Source organism: Bufo gargarizans, chromosome 6, assembly GCF_014858855.1.
Source record: "Bufo gargarizans isolate SCDJY-AF-19 chromosome 6, ASM1485885v1, whole genome shotgun sequence".
Taxonomy (NCBI): domain Eukaryota; kingdom Metazoa; phylum Chordata; class Amphibia; order Anura; family Bufonidae; genus Bufo; species Bufo gargarizans.
Window position 1 is genome coordinate 196,812,223 of NC_058085.1, and position 21,619 is coordinate 196,833,841.

At 41.0% G+C, this 21,619-nt stretch overlaps 1 protein-coding gene across 2 annotated transcripts in view; it reads right to left on the bottom strand.

Annotated features, from left to right (window-relative positions):
* Positions 1-21,619, bottom strand: part of LOC122942385 (L-threonine ammonia-lyase-like) — a 184,283-nt gene that overhangs the window by 112,996 nt on the left and 49,668 nt on the right. For both annotated transcript variants that reach the window (XM_044299964.1, XM_044299963.1), the window contains 3 exons: positions 11,000-11,116; positions 2,335-2,576; positions 509-674 (listed from right to left, as the gene is read on the bottom strand). In XM_044299964.1, the coding sequence (XP_044155899.1) occupies positions 509-674; positions 2,335-2,576; positions 11,000-11,116 (525 nt within the window). The remainder of the gene's footprint in view (positions 1-508; positions 675-2,334; positions 2,577-10,999; positions 11,117-21,619) is intronic.

Below are 21,619 nucleotides of genomic sequence, written 5' to 3' on the forward strand. Positions count from 1 at the left end.
GTCTGATGGGCATCTGACATGAAGGGCTGATGTGATCTCCTGATAAGGGTGTCAAATGTGATGTCCTGATATGAGGGCCTGATCTGATGTCCTGATATTTATGGGGGTCTGATCTGAGGATTTGATATAAGGTCTGATGAAACATATTTTTTTCTTATTTTCCTTTTCTTAAACCTGGGGTGCATCTTATCATCGGATGTGTCTTATAAAGTGACAAATATGGTAATTAAACACTATGTGGGTCATTTACTATATAGAAATACACCTATATTAGCCATATTTCTGACGCAGATTGCGGCACAAAGGTAATTTCTGCAGCAATCTGCGTCTTTTCCCTCCTCTTGCCAGGTCCAAAAAAATGGGCGTGGCGTAGGCAGGGAAGGGGGCGGCCGGCAGGCCAGTCTCTTGCATCATTTTCTATGCCTGTTTCTAAATGTAAGAGAGCAAGGATTCACCGCCAGCTATGGGGGTTATTAGCACTAGCATCTAAAACGCTATGCATACTTACAATCACTGTGATTTTTGGATTGAGATGCTTTAGGGCAGCTGCTGATCCAGCTAACAATCCACAATGTCCACCTGCAGGAAATATGATGGTATCTATATTGGGCACCTGCTCATATATCTCTAGCCCGACTGTTCCCAGCCCAGCAAGATAGCCAGCACTGTCTTCCCTGAGAGAAAAAAAAGAGATATTATAAGTGCATTATACATTTTAACAGATATTTAAAGTGACCCTCCAACTCAACTTTGCGTTTGTCATCTGTTGTTTGGTTGTCTGTTAGAGTTTCTTCATCCCTGTACTTATTTAAAGTAGGGACTGTCGTCCAGTTGCTGTTCTGCCAAGTAGGGTTTATACTGCAAGTAAGTAGGGAAAGCAGGCTAGGTTCTAGGTTAGGGCTCACTGTCCTTGTCTGTCCCTACCAACAGGTGTTACAGACCTCCATTTTTCTTTTCAGATGTAGATCCACCAAGTGCCTGGGATCTTCTTCTGCAGTCCCAGATGGCTGGACCGCTTCTCAGAATGTGCATTTAGGATCCCAAGACATTGCTGCTGTCCTCAGAAAGGCCAGCACTACTCACATGAGTAGTGCTAGCCAATTCAATAGCAGGGCTGGACAGGCAAGAGTGTCTTGGACAACAGATGCACAGTGTGACCCGAATAGTAAGATCTGCAGCTACAAGATTAAAAGAAGGGTATCTCGTAACTTTTCTGTTTGTTCCTCAGTATATATATATATATATATATATATATATATAATATTTTTTTTTAAATGGCAGCAAATGAAATACCAATAGAGTTTTTTATGTTTAGTTTTCTTTTTTTCTTTTTTTTTTTTACTTTGAACTTGTGGTCTCTTTTAAATGTCAGCAGCTAAACAGCTAAAAAGACTGCAATATACAGTACATACAGTTATGCTGCAATAGGTGCAGTGAAGAAGCAACTGACATTTGGTCAAAGATTACTGCTGTTTTGTTTGGACAAATGTAAACTTGAATCCCAGCTCTCTGTTATTCTAATTCTAACAGAACTGTATTAGAATCTTAGAAATATATGTTGTTTTATTTGCGTTATTTATGCACAAAGCATTTGGCAGATAATTAGAGGGAAAAAATCTTGCTGGTAGGTATCCATAAGAATAAAAATTCTACAGTTCATACGTACCACCATCTGTCTCCCAAATTACATTAAGCTGCATGTAGGTTTTTTTTTCTCACATATTCCATGAGAACATACAAGAAGAATTTGCCTCAGAGGCACATGGATCCATAGGGACTCCATATGTCACCATACAAGGCCTGTTTAGATGCATTGCCATGCCCTTACTGCTATCAAAAGTAGCAATAATCCTGACTAGTATAATTGTCCTATGTATAACATATATCAATCTGCACTACGGGAGAGACAGTGGCGGTGCGCGTCTTTCCGGGGCAGGCGTCCCATGTAGATAACAGGAAAAAAGGACCGGCACTAAAAAAGTTTGACAAAGGCACATTGTGTGCCGAAACACATCACTGGAATGTGGCAATAAATCACAGCAAGATTATATACTAACAGCGAGTGCCGGTCCTTTTTTCCTAGTATAATTGTACTGTCAGATACACAGGGGTATTGTCGTCATCTGTGATATCTATTTTTTAGCTCTAATAAAATGAACATTTATTTTCACTTTATTAAATAATGTTTCATCTACACAAGGCTTCGTTTATCATTGCCACAATAAATACCTTAAAAAGGCACAAAAAGTACTATAAGAACTCTACCGAACCGCAGCAGTGTGAGAAAAGCAACTGTGTGGGTAGTAGGGGGGTGATAGTCAATATGATACATACTCCTCAATATAAAGGTAACCATTCTCTTGCGCCAGTCTTCGGGCGTGGCTCTGGGCATCTTTTGCCGTGGGTCCAAATAAAACAACCATTGCCCCATAGTCACGGCAGATTTTGACACGGTTTGGGGATGTCCCAGCTGACATAATGACAAACACAGGGATCTGTAACTCTGAAGCATGGAAAGCTACAGCCATGGCAAAATTACTGTCTGTGGCCACAATCACTCCTTTTCTCTGCTGATCCTGTAAAATAAAAAAAGTTACAACGTATTGTGTACCAGTGAAATATATGGGGTAAATCCACAAGTCTTCATAATAAACAATGATTGCATTCTATTTAAAGAATCTACTTACAGGGAATCACCTCCCTTTCACTCATTATTCTGTTAACAAAGCCATAAAGGTGTCCCATAGAGTTCCTTTTGTGTCTCTGCTAAGCCCCTGAAAAGAGTCCACTGGGAAGTCCTCAGCACTAATGGAGCCCAGGCCATCCCATGTAAATCAAACCCAATTACTCCCTTTCTCCATCATTTTGAGATTCCAATGTCTTAAAGGCTATGTACACCTTCAGAGGCAATTTTACTCATTTTTGGTTAAAATTTTTTTTTTATTGGCCTTTATTAACCACCTCCCGACCGCCTAACGCGCCGATGCGTCCGGGAGGTGGTTGATTTACTCCTCCTGGACGCATCGGCGCATCATCTCGCGAGACGCGAGATTTCGTCCCAGCCGGCCCGCGCATGCGCATCGCCGGCCGGCATTTCGTCGTGAAGTATTTCGGCAGCAACCTGCCGGCCAATGATCGCGGCTGGCAGGTTGCTGATTTAAAAAAAAAACAATCAGAAGCCAGATAACCCATCATATTAGTAAATATGATGTGGTTATATGGCTGCTGTGCTCCTCTGCTCCTTCTTTTGGTCGGTTGGTTCCAGCAGAGGAGCACACATCACTGTGAGTACCCACCAACACCACACTTAGCCCCCAGATCACCCCCCTGAACCCCTATTAACCCTTTGATCACCCCTTTGATCGCCCCTGTCAATCACTAGTGAAAGGAAAAAAGTGATCAGTGCAAACTGTCACTTTTTTTTTTCACTGGTATTGACCGTTAGGTTTTAGGTATAGTTTAGGCCCCTTGGTTAGGTAGTTTAGGGATCAGTTAGCGCCCAGCCCACCGCACCGCAGTCCGTTATTCGCTGATTAGCGTATCGCTAATCAGCATTTGTACTTTTATAGTATATGGAAGTGATCAAAACTGATCACGGTCAGATCTATAATTGTATTAGTGTCACTTTAGTTCTCCCTCCACCCAAAACGCAGTGTTTGCCCGATCAGGCCTGATCGGTCGCCCACACGTGCGTTCGCCCACACCCGCCCCACCGCAGTGACAAAAAAAATATATTTTTTTGATCGCTGCACATTCACTTTACACGCACTGCGGCGATAAAAAAATCAGTTTTGATATTTTTTATCAACCGCAGCGGCCTCCGGTACTTCGCTAGCCTCCCATTTGTAAGACAGGCTTGCTTTTTTTTTCTTGGGTAGTCTCAGGGAATACCCCTAAATTTAGTTGCCCACATGTCAAACAGGCTTCTGACCCAGTCGGATGAGGAATGGGAACCCTCATCTGATGAATCTAGCGGGTCAGAATACGAACCCGTAGAAAGCAGTGGCTCTCTGACCCAAAGTTCGGACGAGGAGGCTGAGGTCCCTGATAGCACCAGGCGTACCCGGCCCCGTGTCGCTAGACCGCAGGTTGCGCAGGATCCGCTTCAAGAGCAGCAGAGTGGGGCTGGTGCTGTCGGATTACGTGGTGAGGCATACACCAGCAGCCCAGCCCTTCCTGGACCTAGTACCAGCACTGCCGTAGAACATGGTGAAGTAGCGAGCACCAGAAGGGCAGTTGAAGCTGGTACGGTGGCACGTGCAGTAGTGACCCCGTCGCAGCCACCGCAAAGACGTGCCCGTAGAGCCCCTAGAATCCCTGAGGTGCTGGCAAACCCTGATTGGCAGTCCCCAACTTCAGCCGCACCTGTAGTTCCCCCTTTCACCGCCCAGTCTGGAGTTCGGGTTGAGACAGCTCAGATCGGTTCGGCCCTGGGATTTTTTGAGCTGTTCTTGACTGCGGAGCTCTTAGACTTAGTTGTGGCAGAGACAAACCGGTATGCCACACAATTTATAACCGCTAACCCGGGAAGCTTTTATGCCCAGCCTTTCCGGTGGAAACCAGTCCAAGTTTCCGAAATTAAAACTTTTTTGGGCCTCCTCCTCAACATGGGTCTAACTAAAAAGCATGAATTGCGGTCATATTGGTCCACGAACCCAATTCATCACATGCTCATTTTCTCTGCTGCTATGTCCAGGACACGATTTGAGACCATCCTGCGTTTCCTGCACTTTAGTGATAACAGCACCTCCCGTCTCAGAGGCCACCCTGCTTTTGACCTGCTCCACAAAATCCGGCCCCTCATAGACCATTTCAACCTGAAATTTGCAGATATGTATACCCCAGAGCAAAACATCTGCGTAGACGAGTCCCTTATACATTTTACCGGGCGCCTTGGCTTCAAACAATACATCCCAAGCAAGCGCGCCCGGTATGGGGTCAAATTGTATAAGCTCTGTGAAAGGGCCACAGGCTATACACACAAATTTCGTGTCTATGAGGGAAAAGATCAGACCCTGGAGCCGGTCGGTTGCCCTGACTACCTGAGGAGCAGTGGGAAGATAGTCTGGGACTTGGTGTCACCCTTATTCGGCAAGGGGTACCATCTTTATGTGGCCCTCTTTAGGCATTTGTTTCTAGAACGGATTGGCGCCTGTGGTACCGCGCGAACTAGTCGCGCGGGCTTCCCCCAATGGCTCGTTAGCACCCGTCTTGCAAGGGGGCAGAGGGCTGCACTGTGTAACGAAGAACTGCTCGCGGTGAAATGGAGAGACAAGCGTGACGTTTACATGCTCTCCTCCATTCACGCAGACACGACAATACAAATTGAGCGAGCAACCCGTGTCATTGAAAAGCCCCTCTCAGTCCACGACTATAACCTTCACATTGGAGGGGTGGACTTCAATGACCAGATGTTGTTTCCGTATTTAGTTTTTCCGCAGAACCAGACGCTGGTATAAGAAGGTGTCTGTATATTTAATTCAATTGGCTCTGTATAATAGTTTTGTTCTCTACAGTAAGGCTGGGAGAACTGGATCCTTCCTCAAATTTCAGGAAGAGATCATCGAGAACCTCCTGTACCCAGGAGGTTCCGTGGCCCCATCCACCAGTGTAGTTAGCCGTCTACACGAGCGACATTTCCCCAATGTCGTTGCTGGTACCTCAACCCACCCGTCACCCCGAAAAAGATGTTGTGTCTGTAGCAGGAGTGGAATAAGGCGTGACACCCGCTATTTCTGTCCTGACTGTCCTGACCACCCTGCCCTATGCTTAGGGGAGTGTTTCCGGAAGTACCACACACAGGTACGCCTAGCATAGGGATCATCTCACCAGGACAGGCACACAGGGCTATTAGGGCCCATTCACTCACTGCTGCTGCAAACGTCTCCTTTCACCTGGGACAAAGTGCATAACGCACTTCGCCACATCTTTGGGCGATTTGCGCTTTGCACATTGACCCATGGGGAAGGAGAGGTTTGTTCTATAAAGGTAAAAAAAACAAAAAAAACAAAAAAAAAACACTAGTAAGCAAACACATATGCAGTGGACTTCTTAAGGCATCTGCCCACAGAAGAGTATGGATGACGCATGTGATTTTAGTTTGGGGACTGGGCACCATTAGCACTGGGAACCACCCAGGGGGCTCTTGTCACCTAATTTTCAAATTGTATCAAAGTAGTTTTTTCAGGGGCTTAACTGAGGCAAAAAAAAAATGTTTGGGAAACTGTGACACCTACATGATGTTGTTCCTTTTAACAGGTGAAAGGAAGGTGGCAGACTAAATGCATTGCCTTTTTCAGGTCATCTGCTGTGATAATAAGCTATATTGGTATTCTTCAGTGATTCGAGATAACAAGTCACAGTATATGGCTTAGGCCCCATGCACACGGCCGTTGTTCACGGCCGTGTGCGGGCCGTGGAACCGCGGCCTGGATCCCTCCTGAGAGCAGGAGCGCACGGCGTCACTATTTGCTATGACGCCGTGCGCTCCCTGCTGCCGGCACAGTACAGTAATACACTGGTATAGATCATACCAGTGTATTACTGTATTGCGGCGGCAGCAGGGAGCGCACGGCGTCATAGCAACCAGTGACGCCGTGCGCTCCTGCTCTCAGGAGGGATCCAGGCCGCGGTTCCACGGCCCGCACACGGCTGTGAAACACGGCCGTGTGCATGGGGCCTTATAGGGACATCTTTGATTACAAAGACTGATTTGTTGCCAAGGGTGTTAATAGTAAAGGCGACCAAGCAGCTTGACAGGTGACTCATGAGACGAGCAAACCACTCTGCTGTGTAAACTTGAACAAGACTCCCTATTTTTCCATTCTCAGCAATAGTAGGAAAAGCAAGAGTTCATATCAACTTTCATTTTTACATGGGTTTAAAAAGGATGAAAGGGCAAAATGCTCTTGGCCACATTCGATCTTGGATGCAAGGCAATGATATTATGAGCCAATAACACACAGACAGAACGTACAGCTGAGCTCTTTAGCCCACAGCACCCACAGGTGCACACAAACAGAAAGAGGCATTAACCTCTACATGGAACACAGAACACACAGCGAGCAAGGGCAGGTAACTCATATTCACACCACAAAGTATCCGCGGCCAGAACGCATACAACACAGGGGCGAATATCCACTGCCAAACTAACACATGGGCTTAGATACACACCACCAGTATCCGGCAACCAGCCCACATGGCATACAAGGACCACGTGAACAGGGGCAGTGATGGGCATGGGCCACCAGTGTTACAAGTTCCTTCTCTATTAGCTAGTCTTGACCAGAAAGGGCATGTTAAAAATTCCTTCTACAAATCTTTCTTCAAAAACATAGATATAGGTTATCTGATTTGGGAAAGCCATTTTCATTGCTTCTATTATGGGATTCCAAATTAATTGCGGGACTTCTTCTGTTCAGGATCCTCATCTTTGAGTCATCGCTCTGGAGGACTTCACCTGTCCTGCCTTACACAGATAACCCACCGATTTAAATGGGCACTGTGTAATGTTTAATTTCTCCTGTGGTGGTGCTGCAGGGAAATTGAGCACTTGCTACCAGAGTTCCCACAGATTATAGCTGATCTAAAAGTGCATTTAATTTGACCAAGATGAGAGGACGTAAAATAGACAGACTTGTTGAGGGCTGTGTTTCTATGTTAAAAGGAGTTTACACTTATGGTAACTGCCGACACCTACTGATAGTTTTCCATAGCTGATTTATCAACTGATGATGATGAACCGGCAGCATGTTATGGAGCATGAGGAGTTGACCTGGTTGATATATAGTTTTTGTGGGAAGACTCAGGGTGACAATCACGGATAGGGCTGCACTTTTGTCCCAAAGCATAGAATGAGCAAGGATTTTATTTAAAGGGATATTCAAGTTTTTATTTTTTTAAATATTTGTTTATATAATGGGAAATTCTACAATTTTCTAATATACTGTACATGTATTTTAAATTCTGCAGCTGACCCCATACAGTAGAATGGTACAGTTCATGAATCGGTCCATTTTAATGTATCCATGACCTAACTGACACTCCTCACATCATATGATCCCTGACATTCAGTAAGCAGCAATGTTACATGACATACATATGCTGGGTCAGCACACAAGACACATTCATGTGATATGTGACCTCCACTGTGATAAATGAGACCCACCCACTGTATCCTTCCCCCATCCCATGTAGATAGTAAGCCCTCTCTCGTTTGTAACGTCTTGTTCGTGCGTATTGCAATTGTTTTATATTATGTATGTATACCCCTTTTCATGTGTACAGAACCATGGCACTTTCATAATAAATATAAGGCCTCTTGCACACAACCGTATGGCTTTTTCTGTATTTTGTTGTCCGTTTTAAACAGATCAGTTTTTTTTTGTTTCAGTAGTGTTTCCTCTTCCGTTCCATTTTGCTGTTTAGTTTTTCCGTTTGGTTTCCGTTTGTGATCCGTTTTTAGTGGATCGCAAACAGAAACAGAAGCATACAATAATGTTTAAACAGTAAGTACATTAAAAACGTGGGCTGGACATAAAACTTTCAATAGATGGTTCTGCAAAAACGGAATGGATATGGTAGACATATGGATGCATGCTGTAGGCATTCAGTTTTTTTACGGAACCATTTACTTGAACGCAATAATAGAACATGTTCTATCTTGGAACGGAGATACGGAAATACGGAAATGGAATGCATACAGGGGAACCTTTCATTGTTTCTGCAGACACATTGAAGTGAATGGTTCTGAATACGGACCGCAAACGAAACACCAAAAAACGGAACGGAAACGGAAAAAAATAAACGTTCGTGTGCAAGAGGCCTTATAGTAATAATACTACTACTAATAATATGAGTAGTGGTGGAATAATTATTTTATTGTGATTATTACAGTAACTACACTACTGCGTGTAATTACATGGCTGTCTTTAGGTGATTAGTAAAATGGCCGCCTGTGTCTAGTTGATGTGGTAAAATAGCTGCCAGTCTCTACGTGATGTTATAATGTTGTTAATAAAGTTTAGTGTAAAAAGAAAACACAACACACAGATTGTGTTTCTACACAGGCACTGACCGACATGATAAGATACTGCTGCAGGGAGTAATACTGTATATACTGTGTATGTACTGCCCCTCAATACACTACTGGTCACCTGTTACATATCTGGGTAGTTAACTGAAAGCCAGGTCACATGATTCTTCTAAGGCCCCTTGCAGACGAGCGTTCCTCCCGCTCGCAGCACCCGGCCTGACCTCCCAGCACTGACGGGATTCACATAGCATTATAATGATGTTAACCCTTACAGTTCTGGAATGTATTGGATAACACTGGCAGCATGACTAATGCCAGGTTATGCAGCTCTTCTATGGAAGCATTTTACAGGACTTAAAGGGAACCTGTGACCTGGATTTTGGCCGCTAGCACATCCGCAATACCCAGTCCCCATAGCTCTGTGTGCTTTTATTGTGTAAAAAAAATGATTTGATACATATGCAAATTAACCTGAGATGAGTCAGAGCTTAAAAATATGACTCTTCTCTGGTCACACATGTAAGATATGACTAATGTTAATTTGCATAAAAGGCGGGAAGTACAAAAATGCATAATACTTATTGAATTCGTCTGCAAATAAAATTAAAAGTGTAATTTATATGTTTAGGGTAACACAATGAACATTTAGAAACGCTCAGTGAGGGTAGCATAGTAGAGGTGCAGGCTCCCTTTAAATGGGGCGTGCCCTTTTTTTCTTTAGCTAGAGGCTACGGTATGGATATAATAAAAGTTTGCAAGATTTTTTTTTTATAAATGCATATTAGAAAATTGTTTAACATCATATTTTCTAAAAAAAATAAATGTAATCATTAAAACTGGAATACCTCTTTAATGAAATACAGGTTTTATTGAATCTTTCCCCATAAAACTGTATCATTCTGTTTTGCTTATCCTGCTGTATACCATTTCAATGGAAAGGTGATTTTACAGTTATTAAAATCAGTCAATCTATTAATAAAAATCACTGTCAGGAACCATTCATTTTGGTCGAGGATCTGGGCTATCTTACTGATGTTTTTTGACAGGTCTCTTGCGTGTCTTAAGGTATTAAAATGGTGGATCCTATAAAGAGGTTGTGTCACTTGGCAAATGGTATTTATTAATAATTAATAATAAATATTATATGAGGTATCACTATCTGTATCAAAGTAGTTGTCTCACTTCAGAGATAACTGCATATCCAGCTTAAAGAGGACCTGTCTATTTAAAGGGGTTGCCTCTCTCCAGCAAATGGCATTTATCATGTAGAGAAAGTTAATACAAGGCACTTACTAATGTGATGTGATTGTCCATATTGCCTCCTTTTCTGGCTTGATTCATTTTTCTATCACATTATACACTGATTGTTTCCATGGTTATGACCACCCTGCAATCCAGCAATGGTGGCCATGCTTACACGCTATAGGAAAAAGCACTGGCCTCTCTGGTGGCTGGGACCATAGGAGTGCTCCTAGGCCGGTGCTTTTTCCTATAGTGTGGAAGCATGGCCACCAATGCTGGATTGAAGGTGGTTGTAACCATGGAAACAAGCAGCGTATAACGTGATGGAAAAATGAATCCAGCCAGCAAAGGAGGCAATATGGACAATCACAATACATTAGTAAATGCTTTGTATTAACTTTCTCTATGTAATAAATGATATTTGCTATAATGAGACAACACCTTTAAAGCTAGGAGAACCCCTTTAACAATAGGGAACAACTTGAAATATTGTGCTCGATTTTGAAACTCCATATTTATATATACAGTTTTGATTTTGTACCATTTGGAATAACCTGAAGTACACAATCTTTCCATCTGTGTCCAGATTGTGGAAAAATTAAGGCAGTTGTTATGTATGTATTATGCAAATGTAGTCCACTGGGAGCATTGATTTTACTTACAGTATATGCTATTTTAAAGAAATAAGATTGTGTTAATACAAAACCAAGAATCCTACTGTACCTCGTGGAGTGATGTTAGAAGGTACAGAACACCCCTTTCTTTCACAGATCCTGTATATTGTAGATATTCTTTCTTCAGGTAAATGTCTACTCCATATTGTTTGGAAATTCTTGAATACTGAAATAAGATATTATAAGTGAACATGTGCTGTAAGTTTCCAGTTATTACCCCTTAATGACCAGCTATTTTTTTTCAGCATATTTTCTCCATATTTAAATAGCCATACATTTTTTTTTTTTTTTTTATTGTCTGCAGAGCAAAAGACCCTAATAATGGAGTGGTTGGTTGCAGTTCATTTGTAGAGCATGAGTGCTTACTGAAGTGCTCTGCTCCCTCTAAAACAGCAATGAAAAAAGACAGTGGGTAGTCATTAAGGGTTAAAAGGAAAGACAGAGACACACAGCTGGTGCCTGAAAGAAGGATTAATACTTAAACATAGATTTTTCATTATACATGTGGATACCAGGGATCTAAATAAAGGGGTGCAGAGGTTGTGTTAACAATCAGGCCCATGAGCCAAACAAAGGCCAAAATATCCTTCTGCACCATATGAGTAGATCAGTATTATACAAAAAATATAGGGAGTCCTATGGCTGTGGGTTAAAGACGAGTGAAATGATTCTGAACTAATTGGATTAATTATAAATTTCACAAAAATTCAGCTGCCATACAAATCTGAGGTTTCAGTTCGGATGAATTGCGCAAAACAGCACTAGCGTCATTTTACAATGAGAATTGGCGTGTAATACGGCAGGAAAGATGAAGATTACATCACGTGACACTAGGCAGGAGGGAGCCTGCCCTGATTGGCTCAGGGGCTGACAGGCAGGCTGTGAGCCAATCAGGGTCAGGATTTTGGCAGGTTCTTTAGTCTCTGAACTTGACCACAAGCCAGAAACGACAATTCTGAGCTTGCAATCTGTGAGCATTTTCTTAAAATGTTTCTGGCAGAAAGAAATTATAGACACAAGCTAGGAATCTAGGTGTTGAATGGACAATATAGGGACATATTTAGTTAAGTAGATTGAGTAAATAGGTAGAAAAGTCAGGGTTTTATCAGGGAGAGAATAGTGTTTTCTCAAAGTTCTGTGTGTGTGTTTCCAATTGAGGACAGACATGGTAAGAAGTAGAAAGTTCATGTAATAGCTACAAATTCTACAATTACCAAAATCCTGCACCAACATCATCTTATTCTGTACATGCACAGCCAGACTTATAGTTTTTTTTTTAAATCCTCAAATTTACAGTACATAAGTGTTTTATAGGCTTTTTGCTACATTTTGCTACAAATATTGCCCTATCTCCCCCTTTTTTGCTCTAAAAAAAAAAGGTTATATTGTACTACTGTTGAAGCATTTAAGCGTATTTTGGTGTGTTGATAACAGCGCATAATTGTGCCTCTTAATATCTGAAAAAAGCTGCAATTTTTACTACCGTGTGTAATTAAGAAGTTCATCATATTTTACCCATTTTTTTTATACCAGGACATGTTAACTTGCCCCTCTGATATGTACAGAAAAACCTGTTTCAATTTAGCTACTGTTTGCAGTTTGGCATTTCATTGTATACCAGTTTCATTCATCGCATTTGTTTTAGTTGACCATTGTATTACGTTAATATGCAATGGAGTCTTAAGGTACCTTTACACAAGCCAATGACCGTATCATGTAAATTATCGCTAAATCGATCAAAAATGCACGATTATCAAGCAGTGTAAAAGCAATGAATGATAGTGACCACTGACAATTGGTAGATTTCTCATTGATTCGATCACTTGAATGGTCACAAAAATCATTGTTGGATGTTAACAATTTCATATGTGTAAATAGGAATCATTTACTGCACACACGTTTGCAGACGATTACATCACGGGGGTGTTTAAGCACACCACTCAGGTTATCACTTTGTGTAAATGCAACTGTCTGCTTTACAAACAATCGAAATTACAATTTTGTGAATGATAATCGGCACGCCTAAAGGGTCATTGTTGAAATGTTCACTACATCAAGAAACGAAACTTTCTATTCAGCGCTGAATCGTACCAATCATCTACTCGCGTAAAGTTACCTTAAGTTAATATAGCAGTTTAATTCATTGCATTGCAATTTTTGTGAACGTATTGTACTGCAATAATATAACAGTTTCATTCAATGCATTGTATTACATCAATATACCATCTGGTTTTAGTGAATGGATTATACTGCAATCACTGCATTAATATAGCAGTTTCATTCAACGCATTATATTACCTCAATATACCGTACAGTTTTCATGAACATATTGTACTGCAATAACTGCATTAATATAGCAGTTTCATTCATTGCATTGCATTACATCAATATACCATGCAATTTTAGTGAAAGTATTGTACTGCAATAATATAACGGTTTCATTCAATGCATTGTATTACATCAATACACCGTCTGGTTTTAGTGAATGGCATTATACTGCAATCACTGCATTAATATAGCAGTTTCATTCAAAGCATTGTATTACCTCAATATACCGTGCAGTTTTCGTGAACATATTGTACTGCGATAACTGTATTAATATAGCAGATTCATCCAGCACATTGTATTACCATTGTAAGTTCTCAATAACAATATGCAGTATGTTTGTAGAAAGGGAGGGGTGTTTAACTGTGACTCTGTCTTTAAATGATGTACAAAGAATTGTTGCTACTTCTTAATAATATGTGCAGTGAACCTGTGACTTTACATTTATAGGCCTCATAATAAAGTGTCTGAGAATGGAAGAGTGGAAAACAAAAGACCCCATCCTCTTCATCCAAGAGTTAGAATGTAGGTGGCTATAGTGGTGTCCGGCCAGTAGTAGTAGTAGGCCACTGCTAGGGGTTACAATATTCCTCCTGCTCCTCCTCCTTTTGACTCCAGAAAAGCCTTTCAGTTGCATCATCTCTGTCTTCATGGCCCACTCTTAGTCCCTTTCTTAAGAAGAGGCAACAAAATCTTATGTGTTATGGAAGATACTCAAGATAGTTTCCCTGTTGATAAATTGTGTGAGAACAATATCAAAAAAGAGACAAGGGTACACACTTCTTGTATGAACTCAGTGCCAAGAAAAACCGTATAAAACAACTGCACATCACAAAATAAAAGCAATACCTATTTTATTGAACAACACACAAAGAGATTAAAATATTGTATACAATAAAAACCTTGTGCAGGACAAAAGATAAATCCAATGCACAAACCAGTCCTAAATGCAGACAATTCTATGCTGCCAAAAGACAACAAATGCAATAATGCATATGATATACATGACATCAAACAGTTAGTTAAAAAAAATAAGAATGGTAGCTGTGCTCACCTGAGTCAAGGGCGGAAGCACGGGTAATACCAGGAGCATAGCACACGTTGAACAAGAAAAAATAGGTAAGATAAGTAAGCCCAGCTTCCAAAAAGTAAAAATACAGCCTTTATTGTTCCATAAGTGTAAAATCCTTTAGAACAATAAAGGCTGTATTCGTACTTTTTGGAAGCTGGGCTTACTACATTTTCTCTTATCAATCAGTTAGGTTACAATACAAATAATAAAAATGTCCGGGCAGACATAGTGCACAGATAACGTGCCCCACGCTTCCACAGGGGTCTCTAACAGAAGTGTTGTTGTACATCTATGAATATGTATTGTAATAGGAAAACCTTATTCACCTGGTCAGAGGCAGAGCATGATATGATATGACAGCAGCGAATCAATAGATGTATATATGGACTTCTCCAAAGCATTTGACACTGTACCACATAAAAGGTTAGTATATAAAATGAGAATGCTCGGACTGGGAGAAAACGTCTGTAAGTGGGTAAGTAACTGGCTCAATGATAGAAAACAGAGGGTGGTTATTAATGGTAAATAATCAGATTGGGTCACTGTCACTAGTGGGGTACCTCAGGGGTCAGTATTAGGCCCTATTCTCTTCAATATATTTATTAATGATCTTGTAGAAGGCTTGCACAGTAAAATATCAATTTTTACAGATGACACTAAACTGTGTAAAGTAATTAACACTGATGAGGACAATATACAGCTACAGATGGATCTGGATAGATTGGAGGCTTGGGCAGATAAGTGGCAGATGAGGTTTAACACTGACAAATGTAAGGTAATGCACATGGGAAGGAATAATGCAAGTCACTCGTACATACTAAATGGTAAAACACTAGATAACACTGACATGAAAAAGGACCTAGGAATTTTAGTGAACAGCAAACTAAGCAGTAAAAACCAGTGTCAGGCAGCTGCTGCCAAGGCCAATAAGATAATGGGATGCATCAAAAGGGGCATAGATGGATGCCCGCGATGAGAACATAGTCCTACTACTTTACAAATCACTAGTCAGACCACACATGGAGTACTGTGTACAGCTCTGGGCTCCTGTGAACAAGGCAGACATAGCAGAGCTGGAGAGGTTACAGAGGAAGGCAACTAAAGTAATAACTGGAATGGGGGAACTACAGTACCCTGAAAGATTATCAAAATTAGGGTTATTCACGTTAGAAAAAATACAACTGAGGGGAGATCTAATTACTATGTATAAATATATCAGGGATCAGTACAGAGATCTCTCCCTTAATCTATTTATCCCCAGGACTGTGACTGTGACGAGGGGACACCCTCTGCGTCTGGAGGAAAGAAGGTTTGTACATTCTTTTTTACCTTCCTCTGGATCAACTTGCAGGATAACAGGCCAAACTGGATGGACAAATGAATTTTTTCGGCCTTATTTACTATGTTACTAAGTTACTGTAATGGAGTGTTAGCTTTCTCTGCATTCCCAAAACCAAACTGCGCATGTGCAAAATGGCGTGAAACCGAAACTGTGTTCCAACATACATTCCACAGACCAGAAAAGATGCAAAACAAGGATATGTAAATTAAATAGTGTAAATCGTAATAATGCACGTGTGTAAGATGGCATATGCGTTTCACCATGCTTTCCAAACCCCGGAACACAGCCACAATACAGGATGATAACTTTTAACCTAAAACTATGAATAGAGATTTATGAAGAAAAATAATGCTAATCAATGGCATATACCTGGCAACAATACTATATAATGATCAAATCGCAAACAAGTATGTCAGTAAATGAGAAAGCATATATGCGCATGTGCAAAAAATCATATAATACATTATGTCTTATGGCGCATTCCAGGCAATTTTTGTGGAAACAAATAATATTGTAATTGTTAAAGCAATTGTGAAACATAATTATATAAATGCTGCATCCACAATAGATTGAACATGAAATGATTAAAATCAATCGCTGTTACAATACATGTACGCGCTGAAATAACTCAAAATACATGGAATAAGATAGTACATACAAGTTCCTACAGCAATAAATCCTTCTAAAGCTACTATACAGCAAATATAATTATAAAAGTAATGAACTTTATTAGACTATAGTAAACATAATTATTGAACAATTATAAACATGATTTAATTTTGTAGAAATATTATGAATCTAAAATGATATATAAATTGCAATAAAATAACTGGCCATGTTCAAAAGTGCATTAAGTGGAATAGTTGTTCTAAGGGCAAAATACCATAAAGGTACAAATAAACTACCCATCAAGGTGATGAACCATGCAGACAGTCCAACTATAAAGTATAAAACTAGGAGTTTGTAGTGTAAAAAAAATGCAGGTGATAGGGATTAGGCAACATAAACAAAAAACCTCTGCATATATAGCGAAGGCTCCAATATGTGCACATATCCAGTAATAAACAATAGCACATATACCCAGGAGGGAAAATATGTAAAGTGATATAGCATTAAAAAGCATAAACCAATAATACTACGCAGCATAAATGACTTATAAAACCCTTTCACACATCCCAAAGCATAGGAATTCAGGGCTCAAACTGGTGCAGTTTGTTAGAAATAAGAGCATGCGCAGCATAGGTTAGGCCACCGGGGGCACTGATAAAAGACAGCAAAGTTCCAGAGGTTAAAAATATAGGGAATCACCCTGGAGTATAAGCAAGAAGATGCAACGACTGTGTATATCCCTGACCAAAAATGATATGCCATGACTTAGAACCCTGATCGAAACAAATATTAAAATACATCCCATTTAGATCAGTGTCTCTGTAAAACAAGGACACGCCAACATGATAGAGATGACCATCCATCAAGCAAATATTAAATCCAGTTAGCTGTCCATCATGAATATATGAATACCATGGAGATCAGTACATAATGTACAAGGTGCCATCCTAGTTATACGCAGAAGGGCCATTGCACACGACCTTATGCCCTCCGAAATATAGTCCGTGAGCAGACCATATTTCCTGGAGCGGCATTGATCGTGCGCACGGGAGCACACAGCATCATAGATTACAATGATATTGTGCACATCGGACCGCCGGCGGGACTATAGTCTTGCACTCTTATGAGTGCAGGACAATAGTCCCGCAGGCGACCCGACGTGCACAGTATCATTTAAATCTATGATGCTGTGTGCTCCCGTGTGCACAATCAATGCCGCTCTGGAACATATGGCCCGCTAAAGGACCGTTTGTCTCGGAGGGCACAAGGTCGTGTGCAAGGGCCCTTAGGAGTGCAGCAGTGATCCATGGTGAGTAGGCTCAGTAACCCAATGGATCCTAGAGATGTCTGAAACCAGAACGCAGATTGTGCAAACTCCACAATAGATGTGATCAATACTTCAAAGTGCCAAAACCTAGAAACAACACAAAAATGAAATTAAACAAACAATTAGAAACCCTAAATAGTGATGAGGTATAACCCTGATGACATTTGCTTGTGAATAATAGACGTTTATGTGTAAAATTCTGTGAAAGTTAGCTCTTTTTCAGTCCTTGCGGAGTAAGAGAGCCCAGGTTGAAAATCCACCTGGATTTAGATTTGAGAAATTGTTCAAATTTGTGTTCCTCTTATATTCCCACTAATCAGGTCCAGACCAACAATTCTCAAGCCATTACACCTACCTCCATGGGATTCCAAAAAGTGGTCAGCCATTGAAGTTAATGTTTTTCTTTCTTTGTTGTCCTATCCCAAGTTGCCAGTCCAATGTTCGATAGCTGTTGCTGTGTCCTCTTGCGAAGTTCATATATACAAATACACACATAAACGCATATATACTTTCTCATTTACTGACATAATACTTGTTTGCGGAATGATCATTAGGCCTCTATCACACTACAGTATGTCGATTTCAGTGTTTTGCGGTCCGTTTTTCACGGATCAGTTGTTCAGTTTTTTTGCTTCCGTTGTGTTTCCGTTTCCGTTCCGTTGTTCCGTTCCATTTTTCTGTATGGCATATACAGTATACAGTAATTCCATAGAAAAAATTGGGCTGGGCATAACATTTTCAATAGATGGTTCAGAAAAAACGGAACGGAAACGGAAGACATACGGATGAATTTCCATATGTGTTTCGTTTTTTTTGAGGACCCATTGACTTGAATGGAGCCACGGACCGTGATTTGCGGGCAATAATAGGACATGTTCTATCTTTCAACGGAACGGAAAACGGAAATGGAATGCATTGAAATGAATGGTTCCGTATACGGACCGTATACGGAACACAAAAAACGGACCGCAAAACGGAAAAAAAACGGCAGTGTGGAAGATGCCTTATATAGTATTGTTGCCTGTGTATGCCATTATTTCGAGTTATTTTTCTTTATAAATCTCTATTCATAATGTTAAAAGGTATCATCTTGTATTGTGGCTGTGCTCCAGGGTTTGGAAGGCATGGTGAAACGCTTATGCCCTCTTGTGCACGCGCATTATTACGATTCACGGCTATTTCATTTTCATATGCTTGTTTTAAATAATTTCTGGTCTGTGGAATGCATGTTGGAACACAGTTCCGGTTTCACGCCATTTTGCGCATGCACAGTTCGGTTTTGGGAATCCCGTGGACGCTGACACTCCATTACATTATACCCATATCATGCTCTGCCTCTGACGAGGTGATTATGGTTTTCTTATAGGATACATATAAATAGATGTACAACAACACTTCTGTTAGATACCCTTGAGGAAGCTGGTGATTCCAGCGATACGCGTGGGGTGCATTATCTGTGCACTCTCTCTGCCCGGACATTTTTATTATTGGTATTGTAAGCAAACTGTTTGATGTCATGTATATCATATGTATTGCATTTGTTGTCTTTTGACAGCATACAATTGCCCACAGTTAGGATTAGGTGTGCACGTATTCGCATTGCATTTATCTTTTGTCCTGCACAAGGTCTTTATTGTATACATATATTTTAATCTCTTTGTGTGTTGTTCAATAAAATATGTATTGCTTTTATTTTGTAATGTGCAGCTTTTCATATGATTTTTCTTGATTCAGTTAGTAATTATATGAGAACAGTCAGGATTTGGACTGCAATGAGCAGGAAGTTTAGGTGGATCTGGGGGACCACATGCATAGCTATGTTATTTTTGAAGAAAGAAGGTTTTGAATCCAGCATGCAATAACATCTTCATGCTTTATTTCCACATATTAAAATCCAGTACAGGTACAAACACACTCCTGTTAGTACTCCAGAGCCGACATGTTTCAACCGCACTGTGCAGTCTTACTCATGGCATGGAGTGACAGACACCTAACTTATTGGTGGTGGTAGAAGTAGTGGCACTTGTAGCCATGGTGGAGGTGGTAGGGGCTATGGTAGCAGTAGCAACGGTGGTGCTTGGAGCAAATACAGAGAAGAGAAAATCAGGGTGTTGAGCAGAAGTTGACATCAAGGGAGGAGGGTGGTGGTCGCAGCAGCAATAAAGAGCCACGAGGTAATGTATGGCCAAAACCTTAAAAAAAACTGCCAGGGCCAGATCTGCTTCTGTTCTGCTCAGCATGGGAAATTGTAATGCCACTGACACTGTGGACACAGGTTCAAAATGTGCAAGACCTAGGCCAAGCCCTGCTGCATCAAGCTCTTCTGGCATTATTTCTCTACAGTGCTGGCAGATAAAAGCACTGCTGTGTGCAAGATCTGCAGGATGAAAATAATCCATGGGCATTCAAACATAGGCACTACTGCTCTACTGAGGCACATGAAACGGCATCACCAGTGGGAAAATAGAACTGGCCATCAGCAATTAGAACAAGACTGTTCTCATTCTCCTGGTCTCCTTTGCGGCAGCCAAACTGCATTTGCATGCAGTATGGTGTCCTTGCCATCGTCATCACTTACTGCTTCTCTTGCTCTCGCTACTGTCCCTCCCATTATGCGCCATCACACCCAGCAATCCAATGGTGTGTAAGCTTAACTCCAACATGGCCAGGTTTATGACAGTGCAGTCTCTGCCATACCACTTAGTGGATTCTGCTCCCCTTAGGAAACTGATGGCATCTGCTCAGCCTTGCTGAAGATACCTAGCCACCATTATTTCTAAAAAAAATCCACCCCTGCCTTGTACAGTCACATGGCAGCCCCATGGACAACCTCACCCCTAAAACATTAGGGGTGAGGGCCGCGAGCGGGTGCTTTGGGTACCAGTTGCGGGCCTGTTTGGAGTGGTCCACCTTCTCCCTTTTGCCACCCCACTGCCTCTTCCGACCTGTTGCAGTGCTGCGGATCCCTCCCCCTTTGTACTGCTGTGCTCGCTCGGCTTGCCACCTTCCCACAGGTTCACAGGTTGGGTCAGTGATTTCATCATCCACCACCTCCTCTTCCACTTCCTCACTGTGGTCATCCTCCTGACTTGTTGACCTAACAAGAATCTCAGTTATTTACAACTGTTTCTCATCCTTATGATCAACCTCTTGAGACACTAATTGCAGTTGACTTATTGGCAACACTAATTGCTGTTCCCCACCGCCATCTTTTTCTGACTGTGAATGCTCAAGAGTTTGGGAATCAGTGCACAAGATCTTTGTTATTTGATCTCACTTTGCGGTGCTTCACTATTGGTGCTCTCCTTTTAGTTACATATAACTATAGTATAATGCCTTTCGTTTACCACTTCTCATTCTACCAGACATTTTATTATGAGACCTATTTAAATGTAGAGTCACACGTCTGGTACACAGATTATTAAACTGCAGCAAACAGTCTTTTTTCCTGTAATTTACAGATAGAGGCAAAATTAAATATTGACAATTTAGAATGGTTACAATGCAGTTATTGGTGTAAAATGCGTTTGCTGACATTTCACAGTACCTTGAAGTAGTACAACACCTTCACTAAAATGGGTATACTCATGCAGGTATTGCATTAAAAAGTATTTTCTGTAACTGTATGGTACCTGGAAGTAACACAACATGCTCACTAATAGAGGCATACTAATGCAGTTATTGTAGTAAAATGCGGTTGCTAAAACGGCATGGTCTCTTGAAGTAATACAACATGTTCACTGACACAGGTATACTAATGCAGTTATTGCAGTAAAAGGCCTTTGCTGAAACTGCATAGTTCTTGAAGTAATACAATGCATTCATCAACACAGATATACTATTGCAGTTATTGCTATATAATGTGGTTGCAAAAACTGCATGGTATCTTGAAGTAATACAACATGTTCACTAACATGAGTATACTAATGCAGTTATTGCTGTAACATGCATTTGCTGAAACTGCACAGTATCTTGAAGTAATACAACATGCTCA